Source organism: Rana temporaria, chromosome 10, assembly GCF_905171775.1.
Source record: "Rana temporaria chromosome 10, aRanTem1.1, whole genome shotgun sequence".
NCBI classification, from domain to species: Eukaryota; Metazoa; Chordata; class Amphibia; order Anura; family Ranidae; genus Rana; species Rana temporaria.
The window spans coordinates 6,001,624-6,016,825 of NC_053498.1; the positions used below are offsets into that span (position 1 = coordinate 6,001,624).

Below are 15,202 nucleotides of genomic sequence, written 5' to 3' on the forward strand. Positions count from 1 at the left end.
ATGCTAGCCTCTTGCCCACCGATCATGGGCCCTGGCATTTGGGGGAATGGTGCTCTTTGTGAGGTTTATGCCTGGGGACCCCTGAGGTGGTGTTACTTTGGATTCAGGTCCCCCCAAGACACACAGACTCTGGGAACCCTGTATATGCCATATTAGAAATAGTGACTGATTCATACTGTTGGGACACATACTGTTAGGAGATGCTGTCAACTCCAGCCACCTGTCTGTCTGTTATAATGTAAATGAGTCTAGTATAACTTCTAATGCCCCGTACACACGACCGTTTTTCGGGTTCTAAAAAAACTATCGTGTGTGGGCTCCAGAGCATTTTTCACAATCTAAAAAATGGTCATTAAAAATTTCGAACATGCTCTATTTTTCACGCCGTTTTTAACGTTGTCGTTTTTAAGGTTGTAAAATATGGTCGTGTGTGGGCTTTAACGACGTGAAAAAAATGCGCATGCTCAGAAGCAAGTTATGAGACGGGAGCGCTCGTTCTGGTTAAACTAGCGTTCGTAATGGAGATAGCACATTAATCGCGCTGTAACAAACTAAAAAAGCACGAATCGTCTTTTACTAACACGAAATCAGCAAAAGCAGCCCCAAGGGTGGCGCCATCCGAATGGAACTACCCCTTTATAGTGCCGTCGTACGTGTTGTACTTCACCACGCTTTGCTAGAGCATTTTCACGATCGTGTGTAGGCAAGGCCGTTTTAATGATCGGGTTGAAAAAACTTCATTTTTTAGAACCCGAAAAATGGTCGTGTGTACGCGGCATAAGGGTCTTTCACCCATTGTTGCTTGTGCTAATTGACCCTGCAATTGTATGAAGGAGTTCTATGTTGATATGTATGATAATGTATTGTAGTTAGGGAGTCAAATCGGCTGCATTAGGGATTAGTTAATTAGGGATTATGTTAATTTATGTTTCTGGTTACAAATGTATTGTAGAGTAATATGAGCAGGAGGCATGCACCTCCTCTTCAACTGTATATAAGACTTGTATTCTGGTTCTAATAAAGAGTCCATGTTCAGCAATCAAGCAAGTATTGTCTTGTTTGTAGTTATCAGCGGTTGGAATATCTGATATCTAGATTCAGACTGGGAGGAAGTGGTATATGACGAAAGCACTCAAGCGGAGTGTGGGACGTTTCGTTACAATGACCATACACTCTTAATCCCTATGATGCTTGGAAAACCTCAGAATTGCCCTACCTGATAATATTTTCCATCCTCAAAACAGCCACAGTTGTCCATTGACACGCAATTCTTCCCGTCAAAGAAGAAGCCATCATTGCACTCGCAGCCTTCTGAGCAAGTTTCGGGACATTTGGCAGGGTCGGTAACACCAGCACAAGTTGAGGAGCACACATCAGCACAAACTTTGTATTTGCTGTTGGCCGGGCAGGTCAATGCTAACATGAGAAATCAAGGTAATGGACATTATTATTTTTAACTCATTGGAAAATATGTATGAAATAAAGAGAAGAAAAAAAAAAGAACACAACTCACGGCAGAATGCTTCAGTTCTCCAAGGCTGAATGGTGACTCCAGCTGCTTGGCATGCAGCAACGTAGCTGTGAATGCTCTGGCAAAGTATGTCCCCATCACCTACAGAAGCACACAGGTCAAAGATACAGTTGTTGAAGTATGTGTCGGGATTGATAGTACCATAGCAGGCACTCAGAGGACCTCCAGGCTTCTTCAGGAACCCACAGTAGTTTTCAGTCTTGAAGATTTCTTTCTTTTTATCGTCACATGATGGGCATGGTTTGCCGCTACCACCACAGCCATTGTCACAAGTGACACCGGGGATCTGGACCTTCCAGGAGGCTCCGAATACAGTAGCATCTGTTGTCACTGACTTATCCGGGAGCTGGAAGTCATCTTGTCTGTCACTATTGTAGTTACCACACAAACCACCCAACTGATTCTTGTAGTTTCCTGGGGCAGTGACCATCACATGGTATTCCAGGTCATAGTTGACCGTAATCCCAAAGTCAGTTTCAATGATCACTCTCATACCGTGTGGGTAGACGCGGATTTTGCCATCTTCCAAATTTGCTGGAATGTTATTATAAACTCCATTGATCTAGAAGGAGAAATGATGTACTCATTAAAATCCAATTTAAAGCTGTAGACATACTTTAAAAACCCTTTCATGCCTAATGCCGCGTACACACGATCGGAAATTCCGACAAGAAAACCCTTTCATGACTAAGCCTATTTAAGAAATTTGGCGTTTACAAGTTAAAATCCGTATTTTTTGCTAAAAATTACATAGAACCCCCAAACATTATATATATATATTAGCAGAGAATCTAGAGAATAAAATGGCGATTGTTTCAATATTTTATGACACGCAGTAATTGTGCAGCGGTGTTTTAAATGCAACTTTTTGTGAAAAAAGACACTTTCATGAATTAAAAAAAAAATAATAAAACAGTAAAGTTAGCCCATTTTTTTGTGTAATGTGAAAGATGATGTTACGCCTAGTGTCAGGTCACCTGTGGCCAGGTGACAAGTGCACCCCGTTGGGGTCAGGGATGCACCACAGGGTAGTGAACCCTATGGCCGACTGCTGCGATTAGAGAGGGAGCGTGAACCCAAGATCGCCTAGGGAGCTGAAATCTAAGACCCAGCTTTGTGTTCATCAGAGCCTCTAGTGGTGAGGATGGCCTTCGCCGCAGCTGGATCCAGGTTGCGACCCCTGGGATCCCCTAGGTCAAGCTCCGCAGGGAGAGAGGGGAAGCAGCAAGCAGGACAAGAGGTAGTGATGGGTAAGCCGAGGTCAGGGCAACAGGCAGACAAGGGTAACCGAGGGACAGGCAAAAGGTCAGGATCATAGGCAAACAGGAGAAGTCAGGGACGAGCCAAAAACGGTACACAGGAAGATAATCGTAGCACACTGCAGACAGGAACTAAAGCTAACAACACGGTTGAACAGCAAAGCAGACTAGCAGTGTAGTGGTTAATATAGGCTTCCTGGGATGGCCTAGGGTGGAGCAATACAGGGAGGAAGGTGATAAAAGACAGTCAGAAGGAGGGTCAGGCCTCTAATGAACACATGGAGATTGGGTAAGCTGGCAGCCGAGTAAACCGGAAGTGACGTTGTGACGTCGCTTTCGTGTTTACAGAGAACACTGGAACAAAGCTGTTTCCGACTTCATGCCAGTCTATCTCTAGTCGCCGGAAGTGGTGAATCATGGATTGGGTCTCCCAGTGTGACGGGAGGCCCAATAAGAGCGGCGGAAGGCGGCGGGAGGGGGGGATGTCCCCTCCAGCTCCTCAGGGATAGCTACCGAGCGGCTTTTAGCCGCATCGGTTGTCATCCCTGGAAAGCCAACCGCTGTTTCTAAAAAACTGTACCGGGATGATAGCTACAGCTGCGGGCATCATCCCGGTATAACCCCCTAAAGCCGAGAAGGCATATATGTGTAGGTTCGGCAGGAAGGGGTTAAAAAAAAAGATATATTTCACTTTTAATTATATGGACATATGCTAAATATTACAAACAACCTACATAATCTTTTTTTAATTGCCTTAAAGTGTACCAGTAGCCAGTCTATCGGCATTCAAATACTTACATAATATTTGCAAGCCCTTACTGACTTCTGTAGCTGCAGATACCGTGGAGAAATGTATCCTCAAGGTTCACAGCAGATGCATCGAAGTCTGAGGAGTCTCTCAGGAGCTCAGCTCCCCATCCTAGCATAGACTCAACAGTTCAGCTCCCCCTGCTCCTTCTCTTAGTAGTGACTCAGCAGCTCTGCTCACCCTGCTACCCCCTCCCAACATTAACTCAGCAGCCTAGTTCACCTTGCACCCCCCCTCCCAGCAATAACTCAGCAGCTTAGCCCCCATACCAGTAGTGAGTCAGCAATTCATCTTCCCCCTAAATGCAAACAATTTTTCAAGTTGCAGTGTCAACTCCTCCAATCATTACAATATGAAAAAAGCTAAGACTTTAAAACACAACTCACTTAGACAAGTTGTGTGGATGATTGTTACGACTTCCACTTACCAGAACTCGCTCTCGAACTCCGTTCTGAAGAATGAGATTATAGCCGTAGACTTCAAAAGACACAAGTTTAGTAACGGCCACGAGCCCGTTGCCCCATTTTTCATTCTTCACATTGATGGCGAAAGGTTCTAGATTGGCATTGTTTGTCACGGTCTTGGACAAGGTGTAGGTACAAGTGCCTTGGAAGTCAAATGTCCGGCCATCGAATGAAGTGTAGTGGGGGTCACCAGCTGCGGAGCACTGTGCCGAGCCTACTGACTGGCATTTTTGGACTCCGTCAATCACTTTGCACTCTTCGTTGGGCCCACAAGTGAAAGCTTTGCACTCTACAGCTCCGCTCTCTGTACATACGCACCTCTGGTTGCAGAGGCCGCTGGGGTAAAATACTTCACCCAACTTGTAGTATTTATCGTTGTAACTGCAACCACACTTGGAAATGGGAACACAGTCTCCTCCGCTAAGGATAAAGCCATCGTCACACTGACATCCTTCAGCACATACAGGGTTGCATCCCAATGGAGGGGAGAGAGAGAGACAAGTTGGAGAGCATCCTGATGCACAGACTTCATAGTGGCTGTTCTTTGGACAATTTGGACCTAGGATGAACAAAGTGACAAAAATGGTTAGGTATGCATTACTAGTATATCGCCAGAAGCTTGTGGACACCTGACCATCAAATCTGCATGATCTTATTGGACATCCTATTCAAAAAACCCTTTCGCAGTTATGGCCCTTTGGGAAGATTTTCGAGTGTGTCTGTTGGAATTTGTCCCCTTTTATCCAAAAGAGCATTAGCAAGGTCAAGTACTGGTGTTGAATGAGAAGACCTGGTTTGTAATCTACACTCCAATTCTAATGGTTACCAATAGGGTTGGAAACACAGCTCTGTGCAGGCTACTTGAGAACTTTTACAACAAACTGGTCAAACCAAGTATTTACTGAGATTTTTTATCTTAAGAGTGCCCCCCCCCCCCCCTTGAACCATACCAGGTTCAACTGGGTGGCCTCAGGCTCTAATCATGTGCTTAAAAAAAAAAGAACAACCCTATTGAAATCCATGTGTCTGGTGCCCTGTATGTAGATAAGGGGACAGATACATGGATATGGGGGGGCGGGGCCCATGCACCCCCTATGGACGGGCCGTCACTGACAGGAAAGTTACATATGATTGAATTTACCTTGTAACTCTTGAAGCTTCACTGATTTGAGACTATCAGCTGGATTCAGGTAGGGCGGCGTAATTTTTACGCTACGCCGCCGTAAGTCAGAGAGGCAAGTGCTGTATTCTCACGGCGTAGCGTAAATGGGACGGCCTAAGCGCGCCTAATTCAAATGAGGAACAGGGGGGCGTGTTTTATGTAAATGATTCGTGACCTGACGTGATTGACGTTTTTAATGAACGGCGCATGCGCCATCCGTGGACATATCCCAGTGTGCATTTCTCCAAAGTACGCCGCAAGGACGTATTGGTTTCGACGTGAACGTAAATTACGTCCAGCCCCATTCACAGACGACTTACGCAAACGACGTATAATTTTCAAAATTCGACGCGGGACTGACGTCCATACTTAACATTGGCTAGGCCAACTATTTGTTCGACTAACTTTACGCCTGAAAACGCCTTACGTAAATGGCGTATCTTTACTGCGATGGGCAAGCGCACGTTCGTGAATCGGCGTATCTCGCTGATTTATGCATTCTAGGCATAAATCAGCGGCGGAACTAGACAGCTAAGATACGACGGCGCAGGCTGTCGTATCTTAGCTACATTTAAGTGTAACTCAATTTGAGAATACACTTAAATGTACGACGGCTTAGATTCTGAGTTACGACGGCGTATCTACTGATACGCCGGCTTAACTCTTGTGAATCTAGCTATATGACTGGAAGGTGATATTTTAATTAGTAAGCACTACATAGAAAATTACTACAGAACCCCATTTTGAGAACACGACAAGTCAACTTACTGCAGAACTTGTTGGACCTCCATGGATAGATGGTGACTCCAGCCTCTTGACACTCTTTTGCGTAGCTGGCAACAATTTTGCAAATGACATCGGGTTTGTTTTCATAGATGCAAGCGTCATACACACAGCTCTTGTAGGGTCCATCCGGGTTAATCTTGGCATGGCATTCACGGAAAGGCCCGGTCTTATCTTTGATTATTCCACAGCCCTGCTTGTTGTTACTGTGGAATAATTCCAGTTGGGCTAACTTGGTACATTCTCCCTTGTCCTCTTCATAGCAACCTGGGACATTCTGCACCTTCCAGCTGTTTCCAAAGAGGAGTGGCTTGGTGGTCAGTTGGTTGTTTTTCATTGTGAGATCGTTCTCCTTCTTACCATCAAAGTTACCGCAAAGACCGCACACGGCTCCGGCGTAACTGCTTGGAAGAGTGACAGAGACATAACTGTCCCAGTTGTAGGTCACACGGAGACCAAAGCTGGTTTGGAGGATTGCAGAATAGCCTTGTTTGTAGATCGAGAGCTTGCCGTTGTCAACAACAAACGGCAGGTTGGTTAAAAGTCCATTGACCTGAAGAAAAAAAATAACAGTGAATTGTATAAATCTGACAGCTCACAATCTAACTTTAAAAATTATTGGCTGTTCAAGAAAACATACAGACTATTTTACATAAAGCTATCAGATACAGTTGAACCTCGGATTACGAGCATAATCTGTTCCAGGAAAATGCTCGTAATCCAAAGTACTCGCATATCAAAGCGAGTTTCCCCATTGAAGTCAATGGAAACTAAAATAATTTGTTCCACATTGACTTCTATGGCATGCGGCCAGAGGTGGGTCACCGGAGAGCCTCGGAAATGGCTGGAAAGGCCAGAGGAAACCTCGGCTGACCTTGGCAAACCTCGGAAAGACTCTGTTCCCGAGGTATGCTGAGGTCAGCCGAGCTGTCCTTGGGCCTTTCCGTGCATTTCCGAACGGCGCTGATCAGCCATGATCGGCGCCGCTCGGCTCGGGGCGCCCCCACACTTCAGGCCAGACGTGGTACTGTACTCCGCTTTGGCCGGAATCCTGCTCGTTTTGCTAGACAACACTCGCAAACCAAGTTAGGATTTCTTTGAAATACAGTGCTCATATTGCAAAACGCTCGTTAACCATGTTACTCGCAATCCGTGGTTCCACTGTATATTAGTTTTGGATGTCACACCACTTTCTCAAACTCAATCTATCCAAAACTGAACTTATCATTTTACCTCCTCCACGTGCCCTTTTCCCTGATCTCTCTGTCAAAAACTGATGGCACAACTATCAGCCCATCCCCACATTCCAAGGTCATAGGAGTAGTCCTGGACTCTGAACTCTCCATTAAAGTGATTGTTAAGGTTCAGGTTTTAAAAAAAAAAATAACAAGCATGTCATACTTACCTCCACTGTGCAGTTAGTTTTGCACAGAGTGGCCCCGAACATCCTCTTCTGGGGCCCCACTGCGGCTCTCTCGTCTCCTCCCCGCATTAGATAACCCAGCCTGGGAAACTCTTTCCCAGAGGGGGTTACCTTGCGAGCATGCTCCTGTGTCATACACTCGGCGTCCATAGATGCAGAGTGTATGACTCGGCCCCCCCGGCGCCCGCATCATTGGATTCGATTGACAGCAGCGGGAGCCAACCGCTGCGCTGCTATCAATCTATCCAATCAACGCCAAGACTCCGTGGAGAAGAGGCCTGTCATTCTAATACTGAATAAACCTTCAGAAGGAGGCAAGACAGGAGTCACCTATTAATTAGACCTAAAATAAATTTGAATTAAAAAAATGAATTAAAATTAAAAAATTACGTAAAAAGGAGGTGGAGCCGCCCCTTGCCTTTTTAAGAACTGTCAAAGCGGAGAGGAGACATACGGCGGGAGGCCTCCCATGAGGTGGAGCATGTTTATTTTTTCCAGGTCCTGTGGGCAATGTGATTAATGATGAACTTACCATGAGGGACACATTTTTGAATAAAGGATTGGTCATGTGTGGTTATTACTTTTGTACTCTTTTTTTGGTGAATGGGTAGGGGTATTATGTACCCAATACCTATTCACGTAGGGGGAGGGGAACTGGGGGCCCCCTTGTTAAAAGGAGTTTTCTGATTCTGATAAGCCCCCTGTCTGCAGACCCCAACAACCAAGGGATGACAGGAAGAGGCCCTTGTCCCCATCAATATGGGGACAAGGTACTTTGGGGTGGGGAGGGCATGTGGCCTTGTATGGTTCAGGAGGGAGGGGGTACTCACTTGCGCCCCTTTTCCTGACCTGCCAGGCTGCATGCCGGGATAAGGATCTCATATGGATTTTGGAGGGGGGACCCCCATGCCATTTTATTTTTATTTAGCTCTGTTCTTAGCTATAGCATACTATACAGTCATACTGTAACATAATAGGACAATTGATGATGATGATGACTTGGTCAGTCTGGAGAAGGGGTTAGTGGGACATATTGGGAAATTTCGGTGCGGCTCTGTAATCATAAACAGGCGAATAAATAGCTCTAGAAATGTATAAAACTGAAGGCTCACCACAATCCTGTCCTTGTACCGCCTCTCGATGGAAATATCGAAATCACACAACTTGACTTGCACCGCCGAGGTGTAAGACACGACTTTGCTGCCCCGGAATTCATTCTGGACGTTGACCTGGAAGTCCACCAAATCATCCGACTTCTTGCAAAGCCCCGCAAACTGGTAGACGCACGTGCCCTGGAAGTCAAACCTTGACCCATCAAAGGTGACGTAGTGGGGGTCTCCGGAGGCGGAGCAAGTGCCGTATGAGATAGGGTAGCAATTCTGGATGCCGTTCACCACTGAGCAGGTCTCGGAAGGCTTGCAGCGGGTGGCTTTGCACTCTACTTTCTTGGTGGTGGGGTTGCAGGTACACTGCTGCTCGCACTTTTTATCCCCCCAGAATTTCTCATTGGGAGCGTAGAGTTTTCCTTGGTAGACACAGCCACAGTTGGCTTTGGGTACACATTTTCCTCCATCAAGCACGTAGCCCTCCTTACACTGGCACGACTCCACACACTGATCGGCACACACGGATGGGGTGGCGTCATCGTTACATGTGGCCGGACATGGTTTGGAACATAATTTGTATTCGCTGTTTGCAGGACATTGCATTGCTGTGGGAAACATTGAGTTAGTTAATACTGTATATATTTGTGTTATTAACAGTCCCCTTACATTGAAATTACAATATCGGGAGATATACTACATTGTCAAAAGTATTGTGATGCCTGCCTTTACACACACATGGGGGCAGATTCAGATAGAAATACGACGGCGTATCTCCTGATACGCCGTCGTATCTCTGAGATCCGACGGTCGGATCTATGCGGCTGATTCATAGAATCAGGTTCCGCATAGATTTCCCTAAGATCCGACAGGTGTAAGTGACTTACACCGTCGGATCTTAGGCTGCATTCTCCCGCCGGCCGCTAGGTGGCGCTTCCATTTGTATACGCGACGAATATGCAAATGAGGAGATCCGCCGATTCAGAAACGAACGCCCGCCCGTCGCTTTTTTTTTACGTCGTTTGCATTCGGCTTTTACCGGCGGAAAGTTACCCCTGCTATAGCAGGGTTAAGTATGGCCGTCGTTCCCGCGCCGAGTTTTGAATTTTTTACGTCGATTGCGTAAGTCGTTTGCGAATACGGCCGGACGTAATTTACGTTAAAATCAAAACCAATGACGTCCTAGCGACGTCATTTTGAGCAATGCACGCTGGGAAATTTAGCCGGTGGCGCATGCGCAGTTAAATCGGCGCGGGGACGCGCCTGATTTAAATACTACACTCCCCCTAGCCGCAGAATTTGAATTCCGCCGGGGGATTTGAGATACGCCGCCGCAAGTTTTGAGGTAAGTGCTTTCTGAATACAGCACTAGCCTCTCAAACTTGCGCCGGCGGATCATAAATCAGATAGATTACGCGGATCTAATGATCCGCTAATCTATCTAAATCTACCCCCATGAACTTTAATGGCATCCCAGTCTTATAGCCAGATTCACGTAGACCTGCCTAACGTTAGGCAGGCGTAGCGTATCTAAGTTAGAGAGGCAAGTGCTGTATTCACAAAGCACTTGCATCCTAAGTTACGGCGGCGTAGCGTAAATGTGCCGGCGTAAGTGCGCCTAATTCAAATTGTGAAGAGGTGGGCGTGTTTTATGCTAATGAATCGTGACCCGAAGTGATTGACATTTTGAACGAACAGCGCATGCGTCGTCCGTGGACGTATCCCAGTGCGCATGCTCCAAATTACACCACAAAGACTCATTGGTTTCGACGTGAACGTAAATTACGCCCAGCCCCATTCACGGACGACTTACGCAAACAACGTAAAAATTAAAAAATTTGACGCGCCATCTTTTCGGTGGAATATCTTTACGCCTGAAAACGCCTTACGTAAACGGCATATCTTTACTGCGACGGGCAAGCGTACGTTCGTGAATAGGCGTATCTCGCTGATTTACGCATTCTAGGCGTAAATCAGCGTACATGCCCCTAGCGGCCGGCGTAAAAAGACAGCTAAGATACGACGGCGCCGGCGGTCGTATCTTTGCTACATTTAAGTGTATCTCAATTTGAGAATACACTTAAATATACGACGGCGCAGATTCGGAGTTACAGCGGCGTATCTACTGATACGCCGGCGTAACTCTACGTGAATCTGGCTATAAGTCCGTAGAGTTCAATATTGAGTAGGCCCCGCCCTTTGCAGCTATAATAGCTTCAACTCTTCTGGGAAGGTTTAGGAGGGTGTCTATGGGAATATTTTACAATTCTTCCAGAAGTGCATTTGTGGGGTCAGGTACTGATGTTGGACGAGAAGACCTGGCTCGCAGTCTCCACTCCCAAAGGTGTTCTATCGAGTTGAGGTCAGGCCAGTCAAGTTCCTCCACCCCAAACTCGCTCATCCGTGTCTTTATGGACCTTGCTTTGTGCACTGGTCACTGTGCACTGGTCCAAATCATTTGGTGAACGTGGGATTTTGGTTTAACCGCGGCGAACCCGGACCATTATGCAGGTTAAGGACCTGGCCCCTTTTTGCGATTCCGCACTGCGTCGCTTTAACTTACGATTGCGCGGTCGCGCGACGTGGCTCCTAAACAAAATTGACGTCCTTTTTTTCCCCACAAATAGAGCTTTCTTTTGGTGGTATTAGATCACCTCTGCGGTTTTCTATTTTTTGCGTTATAAACAAAAATAGAGCGCCAATTTTGAAAAAAAAAATGCAATATTTTTTACTTTTTGCTATAATAAATATCCCCCAAAAATATATAAAAAAAACATTTTTTTTCCTCAGTTTAGGCCGATACGTATTCTTCTACTTATTTTTGGTCCAAAAAATTGTAATAAGCGATTACTGATTGGTTTGCACAAAGGTTATAGCGTTTACAAAATAGGGGATAGTTTTATGGCATTTTTATAATTTTTTTTTTTTTACTAGTAATGGCGGCGATCAGCGATTTTTTTTCGTGACTGCGACATTATGGCGGACAGATCGAACACTTTTGACACATTTTTGGGACTATTGTCGTGGGACTATTTAGTTTTTACTTACGGCATCCAGCGAGCGATCTCCACTCTCCGATGTCCACCTTGCTTTTCTGGCAGGCTTCTGCGTAGGTCGTCAGACTTTGGCACAGGATCTGCTTGCAACCGCCATTCATGCACAGATCGTACACGCAGTTATCTACGTACGGTTTGGGATCTATGACCGAGTGGCATTTAGCGAAAGGACCGTTAACTTTAGACAGCAGGCCGCAACTTAGTTCGCCTCCATATTTTTGTTGGGTTTCAAGCGGGCAGGCCTTGCATTCTCCATTGCAGTTGTGCCAGCAGAAGCGGTCTCCATCCTCTACTTTCCAGCTCTTTCCAAAATCAACTATATTAGCAGCTTTAACGCCATCTGGGGTCATCAGATCGTCCGAAGGGTTTCCGTTGTAGTTTCCGCACAAGCCGCAGACACTTCCGAAGAAGCTACTGGAGATGTATACCTTCAGGTTTGAGTTCCAGTCATAGTATACCTTCAAGGAAAAGTCAGTCTCAATGACGACATAGCTCCCTGATTGATAGATCCGGATTTGCCCATCGTTCAGATTGATAGGCAAACGTTGACGTTGATTGTTCACCTACGGAGACGTAAAATGAGAAAAAAGAAAAAAAAAGAAAGACGTGTCTAAAAATCACAGCGATTTGCTTTTCATCTCGTACCTGAAAGTTAGATTCGCCCAACTTTCCAAGTCAACCAAGTTTTAACTTACCCTCACAAAACCGTATTCGTATCTCACCAGAGATATTGTTTGATCATACACCTGAACGGTGACGTAACTGACGTAGGCAACGCGAGTGTTGCCTCGATTTTCATTCTTGGCCTCGATGTTGAAGGACGGAAGGTCTTTGTCACCGTTACAGGTCTTGGCGATGGTGTAAGTGCAGGTTCCTTGGAAGTCATAGAAGTGTCCATCGAAGGTTCGATAATGGGGGTCACCAACGGCATGGCAGTAGGCTTCTGAATCTGGGACGCATACTGGTTTCCCGTTGACCATTTGGCATTTTTCCTTAGCACGGCATTTTACGTTGCTGCAACTTGGAGCTGATTGTGTATTGTCTTTATAGGGATCAAACAGATAATAGTAATCAAAGTGATGACATGATGGGATAAGATAATAATAAGTGATAATAAGAAAAAGTTAATAATCAAATTTGAAAATTGTTGGTCATTTTTTTCTAGACCAACTTTTCAAGAGATTTGCAATTCAAAAAAAATTGTCCCCCCCCCAATTATTTATTTATTTATTTATTAAGTCCTTCAAACCTAAGGGTAAAACAAATCGTAATGCCTAAGCACAATGTTGCAACTTTGAAATGCACTAGTAAAACCGTACATATCATCACAACTACTTTGTCCATCCAGGTGGATTATACCGCGTTTTTTTTCAGGAAAAATTGGGCTTCTTTTTGGTGGTAAGTGGTAATGGGTATCTCGCCGGATCGCTTTTAGAAACAGAGAGGGGGGTCACTGCTCAAAAGTGGCCCAGATTCAGTAAGCAATTGCGCCTGCGTAACCATAGTTACGCAGCGCAATTGCTGACTTGCGCCGGCGTAACAAGTTCTCCTGATTCAGAGAACTCGTTACGCCGACTGCAGCCTAAAATCTGCGTGGCATAAGGCTCTTATGCCACGCAGATTTTAGGCTGCATTCTTGCGTTGACCGCTAGGGGGCGCTCCCATTGTGGTCAGCGTATAGTATGCAAATTGCATGCTTACGCCGATTCACAATGTTGCGCGCCCCCTGCGTACGCAAGTTACGTCGGTTGCGTACGGCATCTTTAGCGTAAGGCTGCCCATGCTAAAAGCAGGGGCAGCCAATGCTAAAGGATACCCGTCGTTCCCGCGTCGCGCCGTTCGAATTCGACGTCGTTTGCGTAAGTGATTTGTGAATGGCGCTGGACGCCATTCACGTTCACTTTGAAGCAAATGATGTCCTTGCGACGTCATTTGCCGCAATGCACGTCGGGAAAGTTTCCCGACGGAGCATGCGCTGTATGCTCGGCGCGGGAGCGCGCCTAATTTAAATGTGTCCCGCCCCGGCAATTTTGCCGGCGCGCCTTCGCAATTTACGGAGCTACTGCTCCGTGAATCGAGGGCAGCGCAAAATATTTGCGGGGGCGCAGGGCAAAATCGTTGCCCTGCGCCTCCGCAAATAGAGCGCAAATGTACCTGAATCCGGGCCTGTGTTTTTTGGGCTTAATGGTCTCACCAGTGAGCCAGAGAAATGATCTGTGTGGCTGGACACATAAGTTAGGAGAGACCAGCTTGTCTCTATGATCTAGAAGGGTCATGCCGTCACTTCCGGTCTAGGGCGCATCTGTAAACATTTTTTTTTTTTTAAAGCATCAAATCAATGTTTTTATTGTATTCAATACTTTCAAGGGTATAGGAGAGATATGGGGGTGTATAGCCCCCAGATTTTACCATAAAGAAGACCTGTCATCCTGTTTTTCTATCAAGGAATGAAAGAAATAAAAATGATAAAAAAAAAGTACAAAAAAGAAAAAAAAAAAAAAAGAAAATAATAATATTTATTTTTTATTATTATTATTATTATTATTATATTTTTTTTACACTGTCCCCTTAACTTTTTTTCAAGGGTACCTGTCATCATTTATGTCTATCACAAGAGATGATAGGAATAAAAATAATTTGTATATAAAGAGGACCTGTCATCCTTTGTTTATATCAAGGGATGATAGGAATAAAAATGATAAAAAAAAGTAAAAGGACGGTGTAAAATAAATACCGGTACATTTTTATTTTTATTTATTATTTATTTCTTGAATTCAAATTTTCTACACTATCCCTTTAACTTTTTTTCAAGGGGACCTGTCATCCTTTATGTCTATCACAAGGGATGATAGCAATAAAAATGACAAAAAAAAATGACAGTGTAAGATTTAAAAAATAAATAATACTAAAACATTTTTTTTATTATTATAATAATTATTATTATTATTATTATTTTTTCAAGGTTATAGAAGGGATCTGGGGTTTTACCGCACCCAAATGTATCCATAAAGAGGACCTGTCATCCTTTATGTCTATCACAAGGGATGATAGGAATAAAAATGATAAAAAAAAAGTTAGGCCCCTTTCAGACTGGGGCGGGAGCTGCGGTGGCGGTATAACGCCGCTAAAAGTAGCGGCGCTATACCGCCGGGATTGCCGTGGAAATCAGCCGCTAGCGGTGCGGTATTAACCCCCGCTAGCGGCCGATAAAGGGTTAATACCGCCCGCAATGCGCCTATATAGAGGCGCATTGCGGGCGGTATTGCCGCGGTTTCCCATTGTTTTCAATGGGAAGGAGCGGTGAAGGAGCGGTATACACGCCGCTCCTCTCACCGCTCCAAAGATGCTGCTGACAGGAGATTTTTTTGTCTCCCGCCAGCGCATCGCCTCAGTGTGAAAGCACTTCGGCTTTCACATTGAGGTAGCTGGGCAGGAGTTTTTCAGGCGGGATAGCAGCGCTATTTTTAGCGCTGTACCGCCTGAAAAACTCCTCAATGTGAAAGGGGCCTTAGAGGGACAGTGTCAAAAATAAAAATAAAATATTCAAATAATTAGGATAGGTACACTTAAAAAAAAAATATATATATATATTACACTGTTCCTTTAACCCTTT

General features: G+C 45.1%; 1 protein-coding gene across 1 annotated transcript in view; it reads right to left on the bottom strand.

Annotated features, from left to right (window-relative positions):
* Positions 1-15,202, bottom strand: part of LOC120916150 (IgGFc-binding protein-like) — a 148,511-nt gene that overhangs the window by 114,198 nt on the left and 19,111 nt on the right. Inside the window, exons 4-10 of the mRNA XM_040326969.1 lie at positions 12,285-12,631; positions 11,582-12,152; positions 8,543-9,141; positions 5,993-6,560; positions 4,026-4,621; positions 1,514-2,093; positions 1,217-1,416 (exon numbers count right to left, since the gene is read on the bottom strand). Coding sequence (XP_040182903.1) covers positions 1,217-1,416; positions 1,514-2,093; positions 4,026-4,621; positions 5,993-6,560; positions 8,543-9,141; positions 11,582-12,152; positions 12,285-12,631 — 3,461 coding nt within the window. The remainder of the gene's footprint in view (positions 1-1,216; positions 1,417-1,513; positions 2,094-4,025; positions 4,622-5,992; positions 6,561-8,542; positions 9,142-11,581; positions 12,153-12,284; positions 12,632-15,202) is intronic.